General features: G+C 40.2%; 3 protein-coding genes across 3 annotated transcripts; 2 read left to right on the top strand and 1 right to left on the bottom strand.

The window, feature by feature from the left end:
• Nucleotides 1-3,999: 3,999 nt before the first annotated feature.
• On the bottom strand, nucleotides 4,000-8,777 carry LOC139732832 (serine/arginine-rich splicing factor 1B-like). Its single transcript, XM_071643673.1, has 5 exons — nucleotides 8,566-8,777; nucleotides 7,985-8,136; nucleotides 7,383-7,555; nucleotides 6,460-6,793; nucleotides 4,000-4,173 (listed from the first exon to the last, which is right to left on the bottom strand). The coding sequence occupies exons 1-4, from the start codon at nucleotides 8,775-8,777 to the stop codon at nucleotides 6,554-6,556; spliced, it is 777 nt and encodes a 258-aa protein (XP_071499774.1). The 3' UTR covers nucleotides 4,000-4,173; nucleotides 6,460-6,553.
• A 7,022-nt stretch (nucleotides 8,778-15,799) lies between these two features.
• Nucleotides 15,800-19,603, top strand: LOC139732872 (uncharacterized). The gene has a single exon (XM_071643710.1). It carries the CDS (start codon nucleotides 15,800-15,802, stop codon nucleotides 19,601-19,603), a length of 3,804 nt encoding a protein of 1,267 aa, XP_071499811.1.
• A 35-nt stretch (nucleotides 19,604-19,638) lies between these two features.
• Nucleotides 19,639-21,315, top strand: LOC139732871 (uncharacterized). Its single transcript, XM_071643709.1, has one exon. It carries the CDS (start codon nucleotides 19,639-19,641, stop codon nucleotides 21,313-21,315), a length of 1,677 nt encoding a protein of 558 aa, XP_071499810.1.
• The last annotated feature ends 4,523 nt before the right edge of the window (nucleotides 21,316-25,838 follow it).

Here is a 25,838-nt window from a genome sequence, read left to right as displayed (position 1 = left end):
ATATTTGCGATTAAAGGTCGAGAAAAATAAGGAGAATAATAAGAAAATTTTTGCTTCTTTTGACCATAACTTCAAAAATATAGCTTTATACGTAGTGACCAATATATAATTCAAAAGGTATTATTTTGTACTTTATGACAGAGACTGTACTTCAAAATCTTCAAAAATGAACGTATCGGTTTTTGCGAACAAACTCTTCATTTGCATTCATGTCTTTTGACTGCATTAGTTTTTCATACACATACAAACACACGACACACACACACACACACACACACACACACACACACATACACAGTGCACATAGAAGCTTTTCAGGTTTGTTTGAAGGCAGATATGTTACAAGGTTCATCTGTGTGCTTAAATGCAACAGCTGTTACCAAAAATCTTACTCTCTCCATAAATATAATGTGCACCATCTACCAATCTACAATAGGGAGACTCGTGGCACACATCACCTCGCATGATCAGCAAATGCACTTTCATGTACATGTACAGTCTGTGTAATGTGTTGTCATTGCTGATGCCTAAAAGTGTGTTTTGTGAAAACATTTCTGTAGAATTTAAGTTTGTTGCAGAAAATGTCATGTTTTCCCTATCTCTTTAAAACTGTAAATATACAATGTGCACTGTATAATGACCAGTATACCACTGGTATACTGTCAAATACACTGTACATGTATACTGGCCCTATATTAGTGTTAACAAATGTAAGCATGTGTTCCGATTACAGTGTACATGTACTGCACATTGTACAGAAATTGTACAGTTGCACATTTTGTAATACGAGTAGGCCTACAATTGACCTTAGTGTCAACTTTCAAGACAGTTCACTTGGTATACTGTGCTTGCACACAAGACATGCACATGAACCTGCTCAGTCAGTTCACTTATTCATGCGCCCTAACAGACTCCAGTAGTGTCACACTGAATGATGCAGTACCCACAAGATGAAGAACAAGTCCACTTTACATTCTTTGGGGGTTTTCCTGTTTTATTGAAACACTGACCCGAAGTCCACCAATGACCCGAAAGATGCTTCTCTCTCTCCCTCTATCTCTGACTCTTTCTCTCACTCCTTTGTGGGCAAATAAAGGACAAGTTACACACACACAAACACACACACATACATTGTACACTCACATACACAAAAGAAAAAGAAAAAAAAAAACAGGGCGAGGATAGTACTGATTGCATCATCCTTCCATACTTCCTTTTTTCCCTTGAAGACTCCATCAATACCGAAAATGCTTTTTCAACTTTGGAATTATCTTTTTGGTGTGTGCCCATACGAAGGGCAAGTGTGCGTTATGTAGCATCAAAAGCTCTAGGTGCAGATCTTTTTTACTTCTTCTTTTGAAGTGAACAAGGCTGCAGAGAACGCTTTGCTAATTTGACATTCCCGAACTGAATTTTACTTCCCGGAATTGCTCTGCATTTACTGTATCATTGCATATGAAAAAGCAAATATGACGACAGGAACTCAAAACCACTCTGAGGTATCCCATTGAATTTTTCCCCCAAGAAAAAAAAAGAGATCTTCTACACTGTACTTCAGTGCCTCTCAACCAGTGGGTCGTGAAGCTCTAACAGGTGGGCCACGATGTCTCCCAAAAAATGGAAAAAAGAAAAGAAAAAAAGATTTGTATCTGATCTAAACATGAAATCGGGTCTCAAAAAACTTTGTACGGGCCAAGTTGAGCCTCGGGCTAATAAAGGTTGAGCACGGTTCTATTTGATGCCACGTTGGGAACGCTGTGATCACAAATAGCCATAGAATACATGGGAGTAAAACTTTAATGGGACTATGCAATGCAAATGGATTTTGACGTGTACCGATTCGTAATAACCTCATCGCTTATGTGGCCAAAATACCTGAATATGTGCCACATATTTCATAATAATTTTTGTATCACTTGCATGTTTTCCTGCAATGTCTTTTGTTTATCATATCAGTGTATCAGCAACATGGAAACATGTCTGTAATACTCAGTATAAGGAAAGGTGCATTCCAATGTTGTTGTTTTTTTGTTCATCGTATTGATATCAGAGCCGGCGCTACATTTTTAAAGGTGGGGGGGGGGGGGCAGTTTATGGGAACAGGGACGTCGATCCATTTTGAAGATGTGGTGGGGGGGGGAAACATTTTGGATGACAGTTAATTGTGTCTCAAAATTGGCTGACAAGCAAAAAAAGGGCTTAACATTTTTTCTAGTGTCACTTCAAGAATTAATTCGCAAAAAAAAAAAGAAAAAAAGAAAAAAAAAAGGTCTTTCGCAAGCCATTTCCCTATCGACATCGCCTACCAAGCTTCAGTTTTTGGTGACACTCCTCTAACAACATCGGCTCCTGACAAGCAAAGATCAGATAAAGGAAAGTCCAACTCCATATAAAAAAAAGTGGGGAGGGGGGTGGGACCCCCTTGCATTTGACAGAAGCATATCTTGATACGTGTATTTGACAGAATCTTGGTTTGGAAGTTTTTCTTTTTGTGGGCATATCCACATAACCTGAACAAACAACAACAAAATAAAATAAATGGCAAGTGTAATGTATACTCGGATAATTTGGCCACGTAAGTGATTTAGAGGGTACATACATGTACGTGTACACTGTATTATGAATCAACATAAGTCAAGAAGCATTTGTATTGCATAGTTAAAGCCCCCCCCCCCATTGATATCATATCTATCTTTCTTAAGTTTGTTCCACTTGCATTTACCATTTCATCTGCCTCCGCAGGTGCTATCCTTGTAAATCCAGATGAAAATTTGGGTGGAAGCTTTTTTTTTTGATCCTCCAATTTGTTCCAGACTGATGCACACTGATACTGCCTGACCGCATCCTTCAAAACAGAACTTCCTCATCTGATCTAAATTCCTGAGCTGATCCAACTCCTTCAAAACAAATCAAAAAGATGTTATTACAACACGTCAGGGTTGCGAATACGTACAAACACATTGATCAAGGTTTAATTCAGGTCGTTTTTATGCATCCCTTCAGAGGGCTATTCCAAGAAGGTCGCTAGTGGCATCACTCGATGCAGCAATATTTTTTCAGCTGAACACTGGTGTTTTAAGGTGGTGAATAACTGGTAGATATGAGAGAGGAAGAACGCTAGAAAATAAAAGAATGAGGTTTCACAGACTGCTACATGTAGTTCCAAATCTTGTTTATTTCAATTATCTTAAAAATGTCAAACATTAAACAATGTGGAAGCAAAATAACGATCAACATTCACAAAGACACAATAGCAATAAAAAAAAGGGGGAAAAACATTGTGACAGTGTAGGTATACATACACATACAGTACATATCACCAACTGCTTACAGGAACAGACAAATCTCTTGGCTTTGGTCACTGCTCGAGATTTAATGGTTCCTTAAGCAGCTGATGATGCAACGAGAAGTGAGACAAAAATCATACCGTCAAAATGATCCCATTCCATGTTATCCTTTTGAAATCCAAATTTGCCCTCACGGATCCTGACGAAGGATTTTGATTCGGAGACTTTGAGTGATCCACCAATTCTGGTCTGACTATACTGCAGCAATCCATTGCATACAAAATGCCACACGCTGTCACCGAATCCCCACCTACCATCCATCCAAATCAATTGCTGAAACCTTACAAAAAGTCCAAATCTGAATGGGTAATTTTTCTAATCATGGATGTTCATGGGATCCGAGCGAAAAGCATGCTGAACCCCTTGCCCAAATCTGTCTCCATGAAATCCCACTGATTCTGAATCTGGATTATGCTTTTGGTTACCCTACCAATTTTTTTTTCTATGTGATCCTGTGATCCCAGTTATCTGTGAAAGCTCTCTGATTTGACTGATTTGCATATCCTCCTTTTTCTTTTCTCTTTTTTTTTTTTTTTTTTTGATCCGTGTACTGATTGATCCAGCATCCGGAAAATGCATGATCCGTGTGATCCGCTTGTGATCCTGTTTTGATCCACGGATGCCAGATCTGTGATCCCTGGCTCCTGATTTGGTTCCCGAATACCGAGTCCAAATCCTGAATACATTCCTGGATCCCTTTCTTTTTGCATCTTTTGCATCCCATATTCCTGGATCCTGACAATGCTTTCCTGATCCAGAATATCCTCCACCTCTCTACATCCTCATCTTATGATCCTCCCTCCTCTTTGTCTCCGAAGGAGCCAATCTGAGACATATAAAGAGTCATGAAAATCGATTAGAAACTCCTGACACAGTATCTCATCAACTGAGGTGTAACATGAACAAAGAAACACATAAAGTGTGCAAAATCTTGTAAGACTTGTTAATGGCAGGACAAGCTACACCAGCCTAGCAAGAAAAAAGGCCAAGGCATCAAATGATGTGGATCTGTTTCCTGGGATGTATTTCTGACCACAGTTGATGATTGCTATACCACAAATTTGATGGTGAATGGGTCTGCTCAAATCTCGCACATGGAACAGAATCGCATAGCGGGTATGACAACGTAAGCATGCGATGTGTTACAGATTGATTTGATAAGTGGTGGACTGGATGTGTTTTGGGTACATTAAGGCATTCACATCCTGCATGTTAAAGCCTCTCCATAGAACGATCATAGAGTTTGTTACTTTCTGCATACAGTGAATCAGTGTTCTTCCACCAACATGGCACAAATGCAAAATGTAATCTGAAAGAGTATCCGTATACGATGTGACTGCACATTTCAAATTTGCTGATTATCAGCCTGCAGTGTTGTGACAGTCAAAAACTTATTTGAGGCATTTTACTAACTTTCAAAAACTTTATCAAGATTGAATGAATGGTGGCAATCTATCACTTTCTGTGTAAGAGCCAATGTGCACACTCACTAACAAAAATGTAATCGAAGAATAAACAGCTTCTTTTCATACAAGTAAGCTATTAGAATTTAGCATGCAAGTACACTTTCTAATTACAATTACACACGACATCCTCAAATGACAAAGTCATATTTACAGTGTAGATTCATAGAGAAAAAGTCCCCATTTATCATGGAAACTGCATTGTGCTTTCCACACTGTTCAAAGCTACTTGTAGGCGTAATGTTTAAAGCTACTACAGCTCCAAACTGCAAAGTATGTTCAACTCAAATCTGTATCACACCTAATTATTTGAAGTGTTCCCAATACATATCACCCACCCTTCATCTAGAAAAGGATTTTTTAAAAAATCAACTTTTTGACATATGTTTTCCACATCAACACCAATATTTACACAGGAAAAATGAAATCATTGAATGTGTTCTATATTTACATGTGCTCATACAATTATCCTTTCATGCAACCTTTAATCATTTTTTTTTTCTTCTTCTTTTTGGGAACATGAACTGACAGAGTGTACTGGGTGATGCGCTGCTTCATTACACATGAATCCAGTTTGCACTAGACGGACCAAAGCACGCTTTCCAGTTCAATTTGTACACATTGAAGCATGAAATACTAAATACTACTACAACATAATGTGTCATATTTTGTCGCACAGACTCATTAATGGAATTTTTCCAGTTGCTTAATGAAGATTTTATGAAATGAGGGTGATGTGCAAAGTGTGATGCATTCCTAGGAAAATTAAATATTATGACCAAAGGATGAATAAACATGAATATTTGTACAAACTTGATCAACCATTCACCAGCCCCATGTGAGCAAACCCAACAGACAGGTTACACCTGCACTTTCCCCAAAGAAATCACCGGTGTGGGCACTTATGACACATTCGTTCTGCTAATGTGAATGTGAATGAAATACTATGTACCTTCCTCAAAATGAAAACTTATGAAAGAAGCACAAAAAAAAAATAAAATAAAAACATAACAATGATAGTAGAGAAAACAAAACTCTGAACACAATACTGACAAAATATGCTACGTATGATATGATGATTTCTAGAACAAATTCTGCCATCTGTCCTTAACTTCAAAAAATTAAGTCACAAATGAATTGCAGCTACTCATTCTGAAACTACACTGCTTAATGATTATATGAACTGAAATACAAACTCAAAATATGACATACTATTGAACCTTGGCCAATTTATTGGGATGTTTTCTGAGTATCACTCTGTTAAACATCAGAATATCAAATGCAAAATTTCTCCCAAACCCCTCACTTTCAAAAAGCACTTTGTAAGACAGGAACTTCCTCCAACAACTGCAGCTCCCAAGACAGCACCAGTGCAACAACCAATCAACTGCAAAGCAGTGCCACTGTTGAGCCATGGGCAGCTGCAATTATTGTAATGTACAAAATAGCCAGACTCCCATACCGCCAAAGTATAATCAGTGGTTTGGGTAAATGCTACCATAGACAGTATATGTATGTACGGCCTGGAGTCTGGTGCTTGGTGCAAAGCAAATATTGAAAGGGGGAACAGAGATAAGACCAGCCTACAGAAAGACTACAGAAAGTGTGAGAGAGGAAAAAAAGGACTATTTACATAGAGAATTACATACACAACATCTTCCAGCATCCTCAAACACCATCTGCAATGCCGCTACAAGAAGTGGAAGTGTCAACTCTGCTGGACGCAACCTGTCACAGGTGAGCCTACGATCGCGACCTCGACCTCGATCTGGACCTTGATCGAGAGCTCCGAGAGCGGGAGCGTGAGAAGGACCTGGACCGCGAGCGGCGGTGACGGCCCCCGCCGCCGCCTCCCCAGCGGGGGCTGCGGGATCGACTCCTGGAACGGTAGCCCCCGCCGCGACGTGGGCTCATTGAGCGACTCCTGGAACGATATCCAGTGCTGCTGGGGTCGATCTTCACGTGGATGTAAGAGGTCTCTCCCTGAAAGTCATAGGATGTCGATAAGTACCAGAAGGTCATTAATTTCAATCTTCAGTGAAAATTGAACATCAGCAAAACCATCCTGGAACACAAAAGATTCTTTTCCAGCAATATCCATTTCTGTAATATGCTGTTTAAAACTTACAGCCAAAATAGTTTTGTTAATCTAAATGTATGGTCAGGAAGAAACTGTAAAATACTGCTTTTCATTGCATACCTTCTTAAACTTCCATCCATTCTGGATTAAAAAAAACAAAACACACAAACAGGGATGAAAAAAAAGGAAATTTCAGATGTATCACTCAAGAGCTGCTTGTTAATAGTTGTGTGTCTTGTCACTGATCTAAAGCTTAACCATGCAGTCACAATCTTTTAATATTCTTTGTGAACATGAGTAAAGATAACAACATTCTTCCTTGCATTCTCTTTAACTACACAACAGCAATAAACAACAATTTCGAACTCACATAACAGCAGTTTGGTGTCATTTCCCCAACAAAACTGCATCTCCCTTTACTTCTTTTGTTAGTTTTCATTTGATTAGCTCCGACCCCTAAGTACAGAAAATCTTAAAAGGACACAATAGTACCTCATGTGACCTGAACTTGGTGTCGTCAAGCTGTTTGGAGGCGTATTTCATGTCTTCAGCACGCAGGAATTCAACCACACCAGTTCCGTCTCTGTAAACGTCGGCGTAGCACACGTCGCCGGCCTCTCGCATGTGATCCTTCAAGTCCTGCCAACTCCCAGTCGAGGGTAGACCTGTTGAGTAGAGAGGGTTCTGTGAAACATCTTATACCCCCAGCCCAGCAGACTATTGAAAGCATTCATTTTCACTGGTTTTCAAAGACTCTGCCTGGTTTGCCCATCACTTTCAGCCATTACCAATGTGCTTTTTGGCCAGCTAGATGGCGCTTCTCATGACTTCTTCTAAGATATTGAGGTATTATATCATATTCTTGCATGCTCATATTATAGAATCATCTGAACATAAATGAATCAGTGCAGTCAAAGAACTACAGCACAAACAGAATCTTCGGTCACCACCTAGCACAGCTTTACGACAAAATTCTTTCAGGGAAGTTTACAGAACTCATCGCTTAGAATCTCATTTCCTCCTTCTGGTCCCAGGTGATAGGCAACATCTGGTGCTACACAAATGAGCAATTCAGCAAACCATGGCCAACAAACCTGACACGATGCAGCGGTAGTGGGATCTCCTGGGTGGCGGTCCCCTGGGACGGGTGCCTTTGAATCCCTTGGTCCCCCGGGGGAATTCAACCCGTATCCGGTAGCCGTCATAGTTGTAGCCGTCTCTGGCCAGCACTGCGTCATCAGCATCTCTGTTCATAGGGAAGGATTCAACAAATTTATGTGAAAATGTGAAAATGAAATTACACTATTAGTAAACATACAGCAGAATGTTGCTTAGTTGGCAATGTTTCTTCACAGAACAGAGATCTAGATGATATCAGAACAACAAAATGCTACCTTACTGACCCCATAGAGTGAGAGTAATTACTATCTAGCAAGTCTTAGTACAAAAGAGGACAAGCCATGATACTCTGCCACTTCCAACCGTACTTTTAAACACTATCATGTTTCCACACTGTCATGTTTCAATTGCTGAGTGACACAAATTTGAAACAGGTAAACGTGTCTTGCACCACCAACAGTGATGAACTTGCTTTCACAAAAACTTGCAAACATTTCACTTTGCTGCTATGATATAAAAAGAGAGGGTAAAACTTAAGCTGTTGGCATTGGCTCACCTCTTATCAGAGAATTCGACGAAAGCAAACGGTGCTCCGAATCCACCCGAAGTTCCTTGCCTCTTGTTCTTCAGGTCGATGTCCGCGATGTGACCAAACTTGTAGAACATGTCTCCAATATCCTTCTCTCGGATGTCGGGCGGAAGATTGCCGACGTAAATTCTGCACTCATTGTTTCCAGCAGGGCCTCGGACGACAGATGACGATGCCATGATCACAAAGCTAGGAACAGTACCACATGAAACACTCAAATTGTAGAAAACTGTGGCTTTCAAAACTGTCACTTGGCGGGTCAATGCATGTCAAATCAACCAATGCTGTTAACCCGACCCCTTCGATTTTCTTTAAATTCACACTAAATGTTCCCCCAAGTGTCTGATGGAAGATTCTGAAATAGTTTGCCCCAAGGTCAAACGGTTGCTAAGTTACGGCCTCCCTTAGCAACCAATGCATTGTCGAACAATCAAGTTTAAATAAAATTTGCTATATTTTTGATTGACTGCTACACCCAAGTTTGATGAAAGAGTTACATTGCTTATTTTCTGTAAATTGAAAGCGCTTTATCAATGATCTTAACATGCACAATATATTATGGCACGGATATGACCATCTGTTATTGCACAAGAGGTCACTGAAAATGGTGCTACAGTAAGTGTCAAAGTTAATGTTTTGGGGGGCATGTTTGGAAGCTGATAACTTCAAAATTCAATTAGCTTTGAACCCAATATCATACTTATTTAAAGACTCTCACTTGCTCTACAGACCTACCAAAAATCGGCCAAAATGTATGCATCGTTTTTTTTTGTAGGCCACCTTTAATACATTTGGCTGTTTTCAAAAAGTTGCCAAATTCACTTGAGGTCACAAATCACTACTCGTCCCATCGAGGAACGACACCAATTTCTGTGTATCGATAGACATTTACCTAGATATTTTCATGGGTTACCTAAAAACTTTTATAAACGAAATGTTCAATAGCTGATTTATGCATTCGAAAATGGTCATATTCACCAAAAAATTAATGTAAAATGACATGTGGGATTTTAAGCACATTTCAAATTGTGATTTAATCAGCCATGCCAAGACACAATGGCATCTTCTGTGATATACATTTGCAGTCTGTAATCAGTACCAAAAGGGTATACATCACCAATCATTTTGTCTTATTGGAAATGACCCGGAAAATGCTGCTGAAAATCACGAAAAACAATACATCAGTCAATTCTTCGTAGATCTAACCATAGTTGCGTTAAAATGTGTTTACATCAATTTTTAGTTGTGTGCCCTTTCTGTATTTATGCATTGGGATTGTATAGTTTTGGTTGAGAGAGACTTAACTTCAGGTTTTTATCATTTTTTTTTTTTTTTTTTTTGGTGATAGTGAGAAACCTCTTGCGAAATATGAAAGAGCATGTAATTCCATGAGGATTTCAACATTTATTTGATGAAAATTGATTTTGAAATGGCTGAGATATCCACAACAGAGTGATCCTAATAAAGTGTGGGACCCACATTTTATTAAGATCGTTTTGTTTTTGGATGTGTCAGCTATTTCGAACCCAATTTTCATCAAATAACTTTGAATTCCTCTTAAAATGATATGCTCTGGCCATACTTGCCAACATTTTCATTTGAGAAAGCGGTACAATCCAGGATGCCTATGTGAGCAGCGCTAGCTTGAATGCTAATGAAATCTTTCAAAAGCGGTAGCCTACCGCCAAATACGGTAGAGTTCGCAAGTATGTCTGGCTCTGTACTATTTCATAATCGTTTTCTTGGTATCTCGCAAAAAGGTTAAGTAGCCCAATTTGTTCCATTTTTATTCTATTTTAAGCTAAAAATCATATTTCAAGTCATCTCCAGATATTTTGACCTCGACACTGTTCTGAAATTTGCTGTAAATTCCATAAGCTTTATATAAAAATTAGCATATACAGTAGACTACTCTAATAGGTCTTATTCCGTATTTCCCAACTTTGGCAACAGTCAACACACAACACAAGATTTAACGTTACACAGAGACTCCAACTCTCCCGTTTTCGATGGGAGATCTCCCGCCGAAAACCCATTTTTGCAAAATCTCCCGTTCTCCCTTTTGAGATTTGATTTCTCCCGCCCTGACTCTTTGTCTCCCGTTGGAAAGGATTTCTTAGATTATCCATTTCTAGCGTATGTTGAAAAAGTAAGCCTTAGTTAGATAGCATCAGAGAGCATCTAGAACCCTGGGAATTTCGCGCTTCGCACACATCGACTTTGAGTCTCCCGTTTGCTAGTAGGGGTTTCAGGCGGGAGAATCTCCAGATCAGAAGGTATAGGCAGGTATCCTATTACCGAACAGTATCCTATTACCGAACACGTACATTTTCAATGGAAGCGCGTTAAAACAACTCGTATACGCACGCATCCATTGCACTACGCACGCGCTGTTATCTCACAAGGGAGGCCGGTGCACAAAATTGCTAAACTGCAGCAAAAAACAGAAAATTTTAGTAATAATCGCTGAAATGTTGATGTTTGTTATTCTGCGTTAATAACATTGACCGAAAATGCAATGCCTAAGTTTCCCCATACACAGGGGCATGTTCGGTAAATACAATACGATTTGCGTCGGTAAAAAGACACGGTTTTTGAAATACAGATTTTGTTAAGTGCGTGGCTTAGTTTTCAAATAATACTGATACAGCTAAATTCATCAGAATTTTAATTATCTTCTGGGAGATCTTTAGCTAAATTGAAGCATAATGTTGCCCGTCTGGATAAATTAAATAAAAATCGTTCGGTAATAGGATACACCTCCATACTTTGATAATTGGGTTGGAGTCTCTGCCGACTCTGGTTACACCATAGACCTTGTTACAAGTTCTATATTGTATATATTCAAAACTAATTTTCTCTCAGACAGAATACCTGACCATGTTTATATTTGCAGTATTGGTAGTCTGTATCACGAGTATTTAGAGGATCTGGTAATGGTATTTGAATTTGACGCATTTTTTAGTATATGTTGAGTTACTACAGAGAGAGAGAGTCATGTAACCGTAAACAGAGTAACAAATAGCATCTACCACACATCTAACCGCACCAGCGACTAGTTACATCTTACAGCGCCCCGCGACGGGGTTAGGGTTACCACACAGCGAATGCCCACTGAATAGTGCAGAAAACACACACACACATCAACACATCGATGATCTAGTCGCTGCATGCATTTTTGCTTGAATATTATGGATTAAATCATGGTTCACGAAGCAACTTTACGACCTCACTATAAACCTCTAAACAAAAGATATGCGCCAGAAATGCCAATATAATTCTCAGTGGTGAAATAAGCACCTAACGGACATATTTCAACAAAACATTCCACTGTTCATATAGAACTTACCAGATGAGGAGAAGCGACGTGAATGTAATCGAAACGACGCCAAGCTATTATCGTTCCGAACCGCTTTCGGAAAGCCTCGGCATTAGTTTCGGACAAAAGGTTGCTAACAATATGAATTAGTCTGTGATAACTAGACTAAATTAACCATTTCTGTTTTCTATAATACTGTTTATTATAAATTGATTAAATGCATGCAATTCTAAATTTTAACTGCAAAATTCAAGCAAGTTAATGATTTCATAATGATGCTGACCAGTTCTGGAAACTCACTAAGAAAAGTTTGAACACGAAATGGGTTGAAGCTCCCATTAATTCACTCAATAATTTTCAAATGGAACCAGGAACCAGCCTTGTCGAGACATTTAAACACAAAATGGAAAACATTTAGATTAATATAATAATGATAATAAGGTCTTAGTTACCCAGGGTAGCCTCTTCAGTGTTGCCACTGCTCTACCAGAGGGCCCTGCCATTACTAGTATTATTACCATAGCGTTGCCAGCTAGGTACCCATTTATACACCAGGGGGTGTTTCACAAAGCTGTTCTTAAAGTTACGAAGGACTCAGAAGAACGACTGGTGATCAGTTCTTATGTGCTACACTTATCAGAATCTCAATCGGGACAAGAACTGATCACCGGTCGTTCTTAAGTCCTTCATAACTTTAAGAACAGTTTTGTGAAACAACCCTCTGGGTCGAGAGGGACGTGGGTAAAACATGTCGTGTCCAAGTAAGCACTGGGTGGGATTCGAACTCGGGGATCCTCCGATCGGGAGTCGGGAGTCTTATATACTATGCCACAGCTCCCCCCTATGCTTCTTCATTAATGCAATACTGCTCACTAGACTTTAAACGAATCGGTTGATAAGAAGAGATCATATTTCTTTTGTTGAAACAAACAAACAAAAAAGTTTGAATCTTGTTTTATTCAGTAGGCCTACAGAAGCAGACTACTAGTAACTGAAACCCATCTTTCGAATACGCATGCGCAGTATCACCGAGGGGGAGAGTCCCCAAGCGCGCGAACAATAAGCCAATGGGCTTTGACTTTTTGCGATAACGAGAGACTGCTCTCCGCTGAGCTTATTTTATGACCAAAGAGCATAGGTGGTCATACCGTAAAGACGTCAAAAAGACACGTGAATTACTTTTTGAATTCTTTTGGCGACAATAAACAAAGATAATGGACGTCATTTAGACGTCTCAAACTGACGTCAAAATGTCGTATGATATTTGCTCAAATGGAAGTATTATTTGTGACGTCTGTCTGACGTCTAGGTGGTCATTATAGAGTGCAAATTACTACACTGTAAAAAACATCGGTGTTAGATTTAACACCACGGGTGTTCACTATTTAACACCGGACTTTTTGCAGAGTACTTTAATGACAAGATTATTATCACGTCAACCATAAACATGTCGTTTACATGTCGTTAAAGACGTCTTTTTTACGCAAATAGATAAAGAAAAATGAACGATTTTGACTTGATTCTTACATCGTGACAGCTAAGTCAATTAGTATTTCATTATACAAAATTTAATGAAGCTGTAGTATGGGTCTCTTCAGGTACAACCATGATACGAATCTAACCTACCCTGCTCCTAATTTCCTAAATCCTATAGACATACCATAAGTCTATCACCTGTTAGTTGCTATTAGCACGTTTTTATATGAATATGGGCAAAAAGTTGTAACGCGTTATGACATGCATTGTTACTGAACTAGATCACAATTTTGTAATCAGTCTAATTGAAATATGAATATATGTGTTCATAACACAAGTTTGAATTTTGAATAACATAAGACCAAGGAGCTTTGAAGCTCCTTGATAAGACTTGTAGGAGCCGTTCCATGCATTTGTTTCATTTGCGCCATCTAGTGTTGAACATAGGAAAAGTCACATGTATGTTGGTTGTTAGGGAGAGAGGAGAGGTGAGGCGCCAGGGTAAGAAAAGAGCTTCAGAGGTGAAGTGAAGACTGCTGTTAGAGATAGGCAGGAAAAGGGTCATGAAGAGCAGAAGGTAGAGAACCAGAGGTAGGGGTGGAAACCTACAAGTTTCCTTTAACCTCTCATTGCTTACGTTGTTTTCTTTGCTCATATTGTGTGATATTTGCCACTTGGTTTGGATCAAAATAAAAGGAAGGGAATTGTTCATTTGACCGCCAGATGAGATCCAAATCTGTGATTACTATCACTGCGTGTGTCGCATGTGAGTACGACAATCAACGGTGTGGTGCACGATGAACAGTGTGTTGGTGCGCAGTACAGCTATTAGGAGGTTTAGGATGCTGTTACATAGCACGGAAGAAACATCGATGTCAGTATATGGGAGCGTGTAAGGTGCCTGTAGGCGTGTGGCTGTTTAGTACGGCGAATACCCCCCTACCGTCTGTGACTGTGTGTACGTGAAACGTCGAGAGTGAAAGGAACAGCTGAAAGGAAGGATGAACATGTGTATTTAATGGTGGACAACATACACAAAGTCACAAGATCACACATAGGACCTCGGCGCGTACATTCTTAGTTAAAGGAAACTTTGGTTAGCTGTTCAGCTGCACAGTTCATGACTCGATGAGTTAAAGGGACAGGTCTAGCAGTAGCAGTTATTACGATTTTGAGTTGGATATTGAGGATCAGAACTGCTAGAAATCTACATTTCAACTCTCAACGAGTCAAGGCATTTATGATGACAGCATAACGTTGGTCACTACCCACCCTCGACGGTCTAACAGAGTAACGTTACATTGAGGCGAGTTCAACTGGAGCCAACACAGAGTCAGATGCAACAAATGGAATGACAATGGCAATGGTTTCAGTGTTTGGATTTGCTAGGTGAACTGCGAGTGTGACTGTGAGTACTTGTACAGGCACTAACAACGTTAGAATACAGTGCAGTGTACATTTTGCCCTGCTGGATAAAGGCAGGCATACGTCTTGTGAAATATTATCGTACTCTATAGAATTAGGTACAGGTACAGCCCTACATACACATGGTAGAACCTACCTAATAAGATGAGTTCATAAAAGATGAAATAAGCAGTAGAAAACATATTGAGTGAACAAAGCATTCTGTCCAGAGACTGAAATGTGGGACCAAGTCTATGACTCTAAAAGTCTAATGTCAATGATACCAAGGAGAAGGATATGAGACAGGACTTATGTCTGGATATGGTATTTTGGATCTACTATCTGGTATTTGACTACAAGACCCAAGAACTGTACACTCTAGTCAGATGTAGACCTACAGCATATTGTGGAATGGATTGCACATCAACAACAATAGAACCTAAATGAACAAATGAGAAAGATGATTAGAGAAATGCAAACCAAGGCACATAAATATGGAACAGAATTAGCCTTGAAAGAGGATCGTAGTCATAGAGGCAAGGCTGCGCAATGAGGAACAGCTACTGGGTTGCACAGGAAGTAGGTAGAAGACAGGATCAGACTTCAAACAAATAGGAAGGAGGAGGACCATCTATGATATAAAGCAAGATCAGAAGAAGGTTCTACCAGTAGTTGTGAAAGTAAATTGAGAACTTTGCAATACAGATGGGAGAGGTAGCAGATGAAGGATAAGCATCTCGCACATCAGGTCCACATTCAGAGGCAGGATCACTAGTAAATAGTAGGAAGGACGTGAGAGGCTCTCTCGTCTAGAACCTATTTGATCTTCACACACTGGTAAGCTTTGTTGGAGATACACAAATGGAGGAACCAATTCCAAGTTCGAAGTTATTAGATGGTTCACTGCAACCAAGTGTTGTTCTGCAGAGCATGGATCCATGGATGCCAGTAGATTCAGATTTCCCTGGGACAAATTTAGAGACTGAGGAGTCACACGGAGCAATGCCGCCCCCAACGAAGTGTGATGAGGTACATGCTATGGATAGTGTGTCACAAGCATCAGGTAATTCAAAGACCAGCGTGACCAGTGTGCTCATGGAGGCTGCTGGGAGGAAGGCAGAACTGATGGTGAAGTTGGAAGGATTGAAGAGGAGACAGGCCCTCGAAAGGGAGGAACAAGAACTGCTAAGGAGAAAGGAACAAATGGAAGTTGAAATAGAACTTGCTGCAGCTACTGCAAAGGCAGACGCCATGAAGCAGTTTGAAGGACCATTCCCTCGAGCCTTTAATCCCATTCCAGCAACACCAGTGCAAGTTCATAGCCAGACACCAAACCCAATCACAGGCAGTCCTGCAGAAGGAGATTCAAGAGCAGATGTAAATGCGGCCAGTCACTTGACAGAGGTACAGATGCAGCAAAATCAACTCACACAGCTTCTGTTGGAGTGTCATATGAAGTCATCGTTACCACAGAGGAATGTGCAACCCTTTGATGGAAATCCCATGTATTTCCACAGTTTCATGAGGGCATTTGAACATGTGATTGAATCCAAGACTACCGATAACTCAGACAGGCTGTACTTCTTGGAACAGTACACAAGAGGTGAGGCTAATGAAGTTGTGAGGAGCTGTATGTATGGTGACAACCATCAGCAGGCTTTCATCAAGGCAAAGGCATTGTTGGGGAAGAAGTTTGGTAATAAGCATCAGGTCCTCGACAGAATGATGAAGAAAGCTGAAGCTTGGCCAAACGTGAAGAATGAGGATGCTGAAGGATTACAGAGCTACACACTATTTGTGACCGAGCTGAGCAATTTGGCCAAGGACTTGCAGCTTGAACAAGAAATCAATCACACACAGCACATTAAGATGGTGATATCTAAGCTGCCATTCAAGCTTCGAGACAAATGGAGGTACACTGTCGACACCATACAGGAAGTACATGAAGAACCCCTGACATTTGCTGATGTGGTGCGTTTCGTGAGTAGGCAATCACGAATTGTAAACAACCCATTGTATGGTGATATAACAGGAACACCAAAGTCAGGCGAGGGACGTGCTAACCCATCCAAGGCTACTCCTTCAAAACCAAGGCAGAGTTTCAGCACTGTTCTAAAGAATGATGAAAGGAAGAAGTGCTTGTATTGTAACAAGGACAATCATCACCTGACAGACTGCCGAATTTTCACCAAGAAGCCCCATGATCAGAAGGTGCAATTTTGTCGCATGAAGGGTTTATGCTTTGCTTGTCTCCGAGGATCTCATTTCTCCAAGGACTGTAAAGAAAGGTTGAAATGTGAGCTGTGTCAGAATAATCACCCTACAGTGCTACATAGGAATCCTGCACACTCAGATGAGAGGAAGTCTGAAGCTCAGAGCCAGGTAGAGAATGCTGAATCTGAAACAACTCAAAGGAAAGAAAGGGAATCTGACACTGGAGTGCAGTCAACAAGGAATGGAGAAGGAACACGAGTTGTGGAGAACCATACTTGCTCGATGACGAATCGTGGAGTAACAATGGATGCACAGCCAGCCATTATTCCTGTGGTGGTGCGATCAAGGGCAACTGGCAGAGAAGTAAACACATATGCCTTCATTGACAGTGGCAGCAATGGGACATTCTGCACTGAAGCACTGAAGGAAAGGTTGCAGGTTAAAGGAAAGTCAAGGATGATACATCTGCAAACCATGACTGATGAGAAGGTGGTACGAACACACGTATTACATGATCTGGAAATATGCAACATCAACGGGAAAGATGACTTTTCCCTTCCTGAGGTCTATACTAGGGCATCTATACCCGTATCCAAGGACGATATCCCGAGAAAGGTCGATTTGGAGAAGTGGTCGTATCTACAGGAAGTAGAAATGCCAGAGATAGACGCTGAAGTGGACATATTGATAGGAAACAATGTGCCAAAGGCATTTGAGCCCTTGCGAGTCATCAGCAGCCAAGATGGTGGGCCATTCGCGTGTCAATCAAGATTAGGATGGATGGTGTATGGATGTCAGAGGCATGACAATAGGAAGCGACAGTGGATCACCTCGCATAGAGCTCAGGTTAAAGGCTTGGATGACATTCAAGAGAAGTTGAGCAGTCTATACAACACAGATTTTACAGAGCTGCTGTCGAATGACAAGGAGGAGATTTCCGTAGAGGACGAGAAATTTCTGAGAGATGTAGGAAAGACGATCAGGCTTCGTGATCAGCACTATGAGATAGGACTCCCATTCAGAAGGGAGATAGACTTGCCAAATAACAGGCCTCTCGCCGAACAGAGACTTGAACATCTGAAAAGGAAGTTCCAAAGACAGCCTGATTTCCATCAGAAATACAAGGAGTGCATGGAGACAACAATTCAGAGCAGATACGCTGAAAAGATAGGAGAGCAGGAGTTGACAGGGACAAAGGGAAAAGTCTGGTACCTGCCACATCACGGAGTCCTGCACCCACAGAAAGGCAAACTGAGGGTAGTGTACGACTGCTCAGCGCAATATCATGGAGCGTCCCTAAACCACGAACTCCTAAAGGGGCCGGATTTGACCAACAGTCTATTCGGAGTGCTGACAAGATTCAGACTGGGAGAGGTAGCCATCATGGCTGACATAGAGGCAATGTTTTCTCAGGTCCTAGTGCCCAGGGTAGATAGAGATTTCCTGAGATTTTTGTGGTGGAAGGATGGGGACTTTCAACAGCCGCTGATCGAGTATCGTATGTGCGTACATGTGTTTGGCGCTATTTCTTCTCCATCATGCGCAAACTACGCATTGCAGAGAACGGCGGATGAGCATGTGAAGTCATCATTTAGGGATGTAGTAGAAATCATTCACCGTAATTTCTACGTCGATGATTGCTTGTATTCTACCGATTCAGTGGAAAAGGCAATTGAGACGACAGAAGAGCTGACAAAGACGTGTCAAAAGGGGGGATTTCACTTAACAAAGTGGAACAGCAACAAGAGAGAAGTCCTGGAGCAGATCCCAGCTGAGGAGAGAGCGAAGGTTGTCAAGGATTTCAATTTTGAGGAAGGAGGAATGCCAACCGAGAGAGCACTTGGCATGTTATGGCACACAGAAGATGATGCTTTTGGATTCAAAATCCAGATGAAAGAACGACCACCTACTAGAAGAGGAATTCTCTCCACAGTTTGTGCTCTGTTTGACCCCATTGGATGTGTGTCTCCAGTCACATTGCAAGCAAAGCAGCTTCTACAGACATTGTGTCGGCTGGGACTAGGGTGGGATGAACCTATCCCATCAGAGTTGCTGAGGAAATGGCAAACATGGCAACGGGAACTCCCACATCTGTCAGAATTCAAGATGCCTAGATGTCTAATGCCGGGGCCTTTCAGGGCAGCGAAGTCAATCACCCTCCACCACTTTGCCGACGCCAGCGAGAAAGGTTATGGCACTGTATCATACATCAGGACAGTGAACGACCAGGGCGAAGTGAAATGCAGCTTCCTGATGAGCAAGGCAAGAGTAGCCCCTTTGAAGCAGATTTCCATCCCTCGAATGGAGCTAACAGCTGCGACAGTAGCAGTGCGAATCAATCGGCTGGTAAAGGAGGAGCTTGGTGTACATGTACCTGTGGATGACACATATTTTTGGACTGATAGCATGACAGTGCTCAGGTACATCAGAAGTGAGACAGCACGGTTCAAAACCTTTGTGGCAAACAGGATCGCCGTAATTAAAGATGGATCGCGAGTGAACCAATGGCGACATGTCGAATCTGCACTCAATCCAGCTGATCTGTGCTCTAGAGGATGCAGAGTTGCACCATTCCTCAACATGAAACTGTGAAGGAAGGTCCAGACTTTCTTCATGCAGATGAAAGCATGTGGCCAGCGCAACCAGAGAACTTGGTCATGGCAAGTACAGACGACCCAGAGCTGAAAAGGAAGATTTTGGCTTGTGATGTTGAATGTGACGAGCCATGCCTGAGGGAGACAAAGAGTACCTTTGTGACAAATGCAAAGGAACGTGATGAAACACTTGACCCTGTTGGAAGGCTGTTGTCTCACTACTCAGACTGGACGAGTATGAGGAAGGCAGTGGCATGGATGCTGAAATTGAAAGAAATGCTGAAAATGAAAAAGAGGGGTCAGAGGGATGACACGGGTGAAGCTACAAAGCTGACTACGAAGGATATGGAAAATGCTGAGGAGGCTATTTTCCGCTACGTCCAAGGGCAAGCATTTGCTCCAGAAATTGCAACACTGAGAGGAGAAGAGTCAAAGGTCAATGGGAAAAGAAATGGAGTAAAGAAGTCAAGCTCCATTTACAAGCTTGATCCTACACTTGACAATGGCCTGCTCAGAGTCGGAGGAAGATTGAGTAAGGCAGCCTTGCCTATGGAGGCAAAACACCCATTGATTCTGCCAAAGGGTCACCATGTGTCGGAACTCATCCTGAGAAACATTCATGTGAACTCTGGACATTGTGGGAGGAATTACATTCTCTCCAATTTGCAGCAGAGGTACTACATGCCTGGTGCCAATTCAGCTGTGAGGAAAATGTTGCGAAGATGTGTCATGTGCAGACGACGCAGAGGGCAGCTGATGCAGCAAAAAATGGCAGATCTTCCAAAAGACAGAGTGATGCCAGACAAACCACCGTTTACACATGTTGGTGTGGACTATTTCGGACCAGTGGAGGTGAAGAGGGGACGCAGTATGGTAAAGAGATATGGAGTGATGTTTACTTGCCTTACCATACGTGCTGTACACATTGAAAAGGCAGACTCGTTAGACACAGACTCATGTATTGCTGCCATAAGACGTTTCCAGGCACGCAGAGGAGCGATCAAGGAGATGAGATCTGACAATGGGACCAATTTTGTCGGCGCTGAGAGAGAACTCAGGCAGGCAATCGAGAGCTGGAACTTGGACCAGCTTAATAATGCGCTGTTACAGAGAAACATCCAATGGACCTTCAATCCACCTGGTGGATCTCATCATGGGGGAGTCTGGGAGAGACAGATTAGGACGGTTAGGCAGCTTCTTTTCTCCCTGACGAAGCAGCAAGTCATGAGTGACGAGAGCTTGCAGACGCTATTCTGTGAAGTGGAGAGTATCATCAATAGTCGACCCATCACTAGAGTTTCTGACGACCCAAACGATCTGGAAGCTCTAACACCGAATCATCTGTTGCAGTTGAAGTCTACCCCCCTGCTGCCCCCATCGGTCACTAGGCAGACCGATATCTATGCGAGACGTCGATGGCGACAGGTACAATATATGGCGGACATCTTTTGGAGGAGATGGCTGAAGGAGTACCTGCCGCAACTGCAGGAGAGGCAAAGATGGGTGTGCCGCAACAGAAACATTCAGGTCGGAGATGTTGTGCTCGTCGTCGATGACACGCTACCACGAAACGTTTGGCCGATGGGACGAATTCAGCGAACCATACCTGACAGAGAAGGCCTTGTCCGTCGCGTTGAGGTGAAGACCAAGACTGGTGTTTATCTGCGACCAATCAGCAAGCTGTGTCTCCTTTTAGAGGGAGATTCATGACTGTTTTTACAGATCTACACATTCGATCGCGATGGAACATTTTGCTGGAATTTCGCGATACTCTCAGTGATCATATGTGTGTAAAAATTGGAGATCCGGATACATATACGCAAGTAAAGGTGATCAGATATTGTGATAACAAATTCTGGTTAGTATAGAGTGTGTTTTGACAATGAGTGATTCCTTTTTTGTATTTTTTTACATGGAACAAAATTTGTGTCGCGAACCGACAGGAATTCACATTGCGTTTCGTCACAAATCAAGTCAACCAGCTGAAGGGGAACTGATCGTAAAGCTTGGTTTGTGATTGGACCGTGAACAATTTTGTGTCAAGCCTGGACGGACTGTGCGAACAGATATTATGATGTGACTTGGACTCCATGGGATTTGATAGAACAAATGAGGAGCCAATTAGTCACATGAACAATTCGTCAGATGCAAGAGTTGAATTTTGTATACAAGTACAGTTTCGTTACCTGGTATACATCATTATGTGTTTTGATAAAGCATTGATGTGATTTGTATGCGGTAGTTTTTATAATTGTATGATTATGCACAGATGGTATTGTGTAGTCATATATAGTGCATTTTGCCATGTGATATGTGATGGATACAGACAAATGCTTAGCAGAATTTGCTTATTTGTTTGGTTGTATTCTCCTTTAACCAGTAATGTAATGAGTAGTATATTGTGTATTCAGCCTATTTTAGAACATTACAAATTCCAAACATGCCAAAAGGGAGACATTCTAAATTTAGGCTTGTTGTTCAAGTGGAAATATTGTCAAATTCAAGATAAGTTATAAGCAAGGGAAGAGATTTTGATTTTTGGCAAAGCATATATAAAGAAAGATGGTATTGATTTTAGTACAGCTGTATACACAAATAGTGTGTTAAAGGTCAGTACATAGTATGATGTTATATACCCGCATAGGTATACATATGTATGCATTTGAGTTATAAGAAGACATGAGAAACGCATATGGGCAAGTCCAAGATAACACGCGCGTTACGTATGGGACATTCAGAGACTTTTATGACCTGAAAAATAGTGTTAATGGCTTTTGACCATATTAAACTTTATCATGGTGATTGATATCTAGGAGAAGTATGATCATGCAAAAAATGGAGAAAAATGACCTTCACATTTATATTCTAGAAGAGAAAATATGTGCCGTTACGTATGGGACCAGAAAATTTTTGTTTTTTTGAACATTTTTTTCAACCTCAAAACTCTCTGAAAGTATTTCATTCTACAACTTGTAACTCACTGTGATGAAAGTCACAACACTCAAGATTATCACAGGTAAGTTTCATGTCATTAGGTAAAAAGTTCTAATTACAGGTTCTAATTAAAGACAGACATGACGTGTTACGTATGGGACAGTTACGTATGGGACAGTTTGTCCCCCATTCATTTAGTGTGTGAAGAACCATGTTTATGGGTATTTTGCATAATTATTGAAGTAAAATCAGTTGAAACTACTCAAATACTGATCCAGATTGTCAAGGAAACAATATTTCCCAAATATTCACCATCCTAATCATATTCAATCATATTTTTATATTTTTATGGCCAACCTGAGTATGCATGCCCTTTGTCCCCCATTCGTTTAGTGTGTGGAAAGACATGTTTATGGGTATTTTGCAAAATAATTTTGCAAAATACCCATAAACAAATTTTTGCATAATTATTGGAATGGAATCAGTTGACACTACTCAAATACTGATCCAGATTGACAAGGGAACAATATTCCCCAAATATTTACCATCATAATCATATTTAATCATATTCTATATTTTTATGACCAACCTGAGTATGTATGCCCTATTTTTATCAGGATAGTTACTACTGAAAACTTGAATAGTTGAAGGTGTTTACTTCCATTGATGAAGGGCAGTTTGCCATTTCGTTTCAGTAAAAAACAACTTGACACAAGAAATATTAATTTTTATAAATAAGCAATACCTGCTGCGTGGAACCCCAGTGATCGAGTAGATTACCCATGAATTTTGTCGTGGCTATTATTGAAACCTGAATAAGGACAATTTGTGTATCACTTGCAATAAAAAAAAATCATTTTACTTTATATTCTGTTTAAATATTTATATCACAACCATTTCAACTTGGATCTCCATCACTAAACTTTGAATTCCTCTAGTCTTAGGATTGTATGCTCTTTAGTAATTCATATAATTAGTTTCCAATCATCTCATTCAAAGTTGAAAACTGAATCCCCATTTCTACAAAAAAAAAACTATACCATCCCTTTAATGCTGATTTTTCATTGTGTATTTTGCCATTTTCCCCTCCCCCTTTCTGAAAATTGTTCAGTCAAGAACATGTATTGTTTAAAGTGTCTATAACTCAAAAAGTAGCTACAATGTTGGGATGCTTTCTTCAGGATGATTGACCATTTGTGCACTGAGAGACCTTCCCAGCTAGCTACATGCATTCACATGCATTATGTATGAGGATGTCCCATACGTAACGCATTTGTCCCATACGTAACATTATTTCAATGCCTAATAAAAAATATTCCTTTTACTGTTTTTTCTTTTTTCTATGGTATTTAATTTCTCTAAACAATAAATTAGAACTTTCCAAAAGGGCATTAATATAACCTTAGCAATTTCAGAAAAAACCTAAAAAAATGACCTCAATTTGTTACGTATGGGACATGTCATGATAGGACACGAGCTAATTTGCATAATCATTTGCATAATCCCTAAATTTTCATACCAAGTTAAACTATTTGATGAACTTCTTATGTCCACATATTAATCAAATATCATTTGCTTTCCTTTGAATTAATATAAATTTTTATAAATGTCCCATACGTAACGCTGTGTTTCACATTTATGCAAATGAAGCCCTTGAAATTTGCATAAATTTATGTAATATAATTTTTTCCTCCATGGAAATCAAAACTTCAACTCATAAGCTTCAAAATGATACCAAACATGTCAATATTGAGCAAAGATGAAATTTTGCCTTCTGAGGGGACCTTATCTTGGACTTGCCCATATACATGAAAATGTATCTTATGTGTGTCATGGTGACATGTCATTTTTATTCAGTGGCAAGCAAATTTTCTTACCACAAGTGCCATATTGTAAAGTAAGTAGCATGAGTTTGCTTTCATTATGTTGTTTCGTTATGTTGTATTTGTATTGGCAATCAGTGGAAAGGTGATACAGGTTTTTTAATGCTGTTTTGTATGTACAATTGTATACCGGTATTCAGGTATACTGCAGTGCAAAGCAACTTCACTCTCTAGGCCAAGAGACCATCCAGAGTGAGTCAGTGAATTAAGATGGCTGTGGCATTCACAAGGCTGTAGATAAAGTAGATTATGTTTGTTAGATCTCAAGAGATTTAATAATTTTGTGCAGAAATGACAGAGAAGGTCAGTGCACTTCTACCACAGTGTTTGGTTACTTACACAGTACACTGATGTTGTTCGGGTTGGGTTATGTTGATACATGGTTTGATGGACAATAGTCATTGAAACACGTTTTATTGTTCATGTTTAACCCACTTTAATTACGTTTTGTTTTGTTGTTCCTTTTTTGTGCAAAAAAATTTGGTGATATACAGTATTGCTCAAAACAGTATTGTTTAGAAATGCAACACTGGAAGGATGCATATTTTTTTTGAAAGAAATAGGGGTATCTGTAATAAGCATATCAACAGAGTTCATGAGAAATGTATGAATAAGATTTTATATTTTATGTTGATACTTGATATGCATTGGTGCACAGGTATGCAGTATCATCCAGAAGTGGTACAAAACTGTATGTGTGTATGGTTGAATTCCATGCTGTAAATACATTTATGTTTGGATTACATTGTAGATTAAGGGTACAGTGTAGGTCAAATTCAAGCTAATAGATTTGGCAGGTTTAGTTGGTCATTGTACATTTGAAGATGTTATATGTTTCGTTCTGTTTGCTATGCCGGGATGCATACATATTTGACACATTTATGCAAGCTGGGTATAGTATCGAGTGTACAATATGTTTTGTAAACAGCTGGCTTTGGATTTGGCTAAATCTTGAAGTGGTCAACAGTTGTGTTGCAGAAGTATGGGAATACATTTGATGTAGTTTGTTTATGTACATGTTAAAGGTATAAGTGGACTGCAGGTATGATGTATATTTGTTGTATCATGGGTTACAATTAGCAAACTCATGGTTGCAAATAAGGAAGGAACAGAAGAGGCGTGGCAGTTAACGTTTTAGTGTTTATTACAGAACTGTCTGTCTCCAGACATGCACTCATAGATATATAAGAACAGTTTCAACAAGTGGATTGTTGGAATGCATGCTGACACTTGAGGCACATGCATACATTAGGCTACACAGAGGTTACATAATGAATGTCAGGGTGTTTAGACACTTTATGAATATGTGATGTTCTTCTGTAAACATAACAATATTCAATTTTGTCCTTGCCATTGTTGCCAGTGAAAGGTGACTATTTCTGCATCAAAGACATGTTTTATAGGCTTACATGTGTA

Source organism: Diadema antillarum, unplaced genomic scaffold (assembly GCF_040938485.1).
Source record: "Diadema antillarum isolate AM-2024a unplaced genomic scaffold, OU_Dant_1.0 seq00000454_RagTag, whole genome shotgun sequence".
Lineage (NCBI taxonomy): Eukaryota > Metazoa > Echinodermata > Echinoidea > Diadematoida > Diadematidae > Diadema > Diadema antillarum.
The sequence above is the reverse complement of the archived record's forward strand: the minus strand, read 5'-3'. Positions and strand labels throughout refer to the sequence as shown.

Excerpts from the sequence above, each read along its gene's own strand:
- LOC139732832 (XM_071643673.1), bottom strand. The coding sequence starts at position 8,777 with ATGGCATCGTCATCTGTCGTCCGAGGCCCTGCTGGAAACAATGAGTGC. Across the intron at positions 8,137-8,565 it reads GTCGAATTCTCTGATAAGAG|AGATGCTGATGACGCAGTGC; the intron begins GTGAGCCAATGC and ends CCCTATGAACAG. Across the intron at positions 6,794-7,382 it reads CCAAGTTCAGGTCACATGAG|GGAGAGACCTCTTACATCCA; the intron begins GTACTATTGTGT and ends TATGACTTTCAG.
- LOC139732872 (XM_071643710.1), top strand. The coding sequence starts at position 15,800 with ATGCCGCCCCCAACGAAGTGTGATGAGGTACATGCTATGGATAGTGTG.
- LOC139732871 (XM_071643709.1), top strand. The coding sequence starts at position 19,639 with ATGTGGCCAGCGCAACCAGAGAACTTGGTCATGGCAAGTACAGACGAC.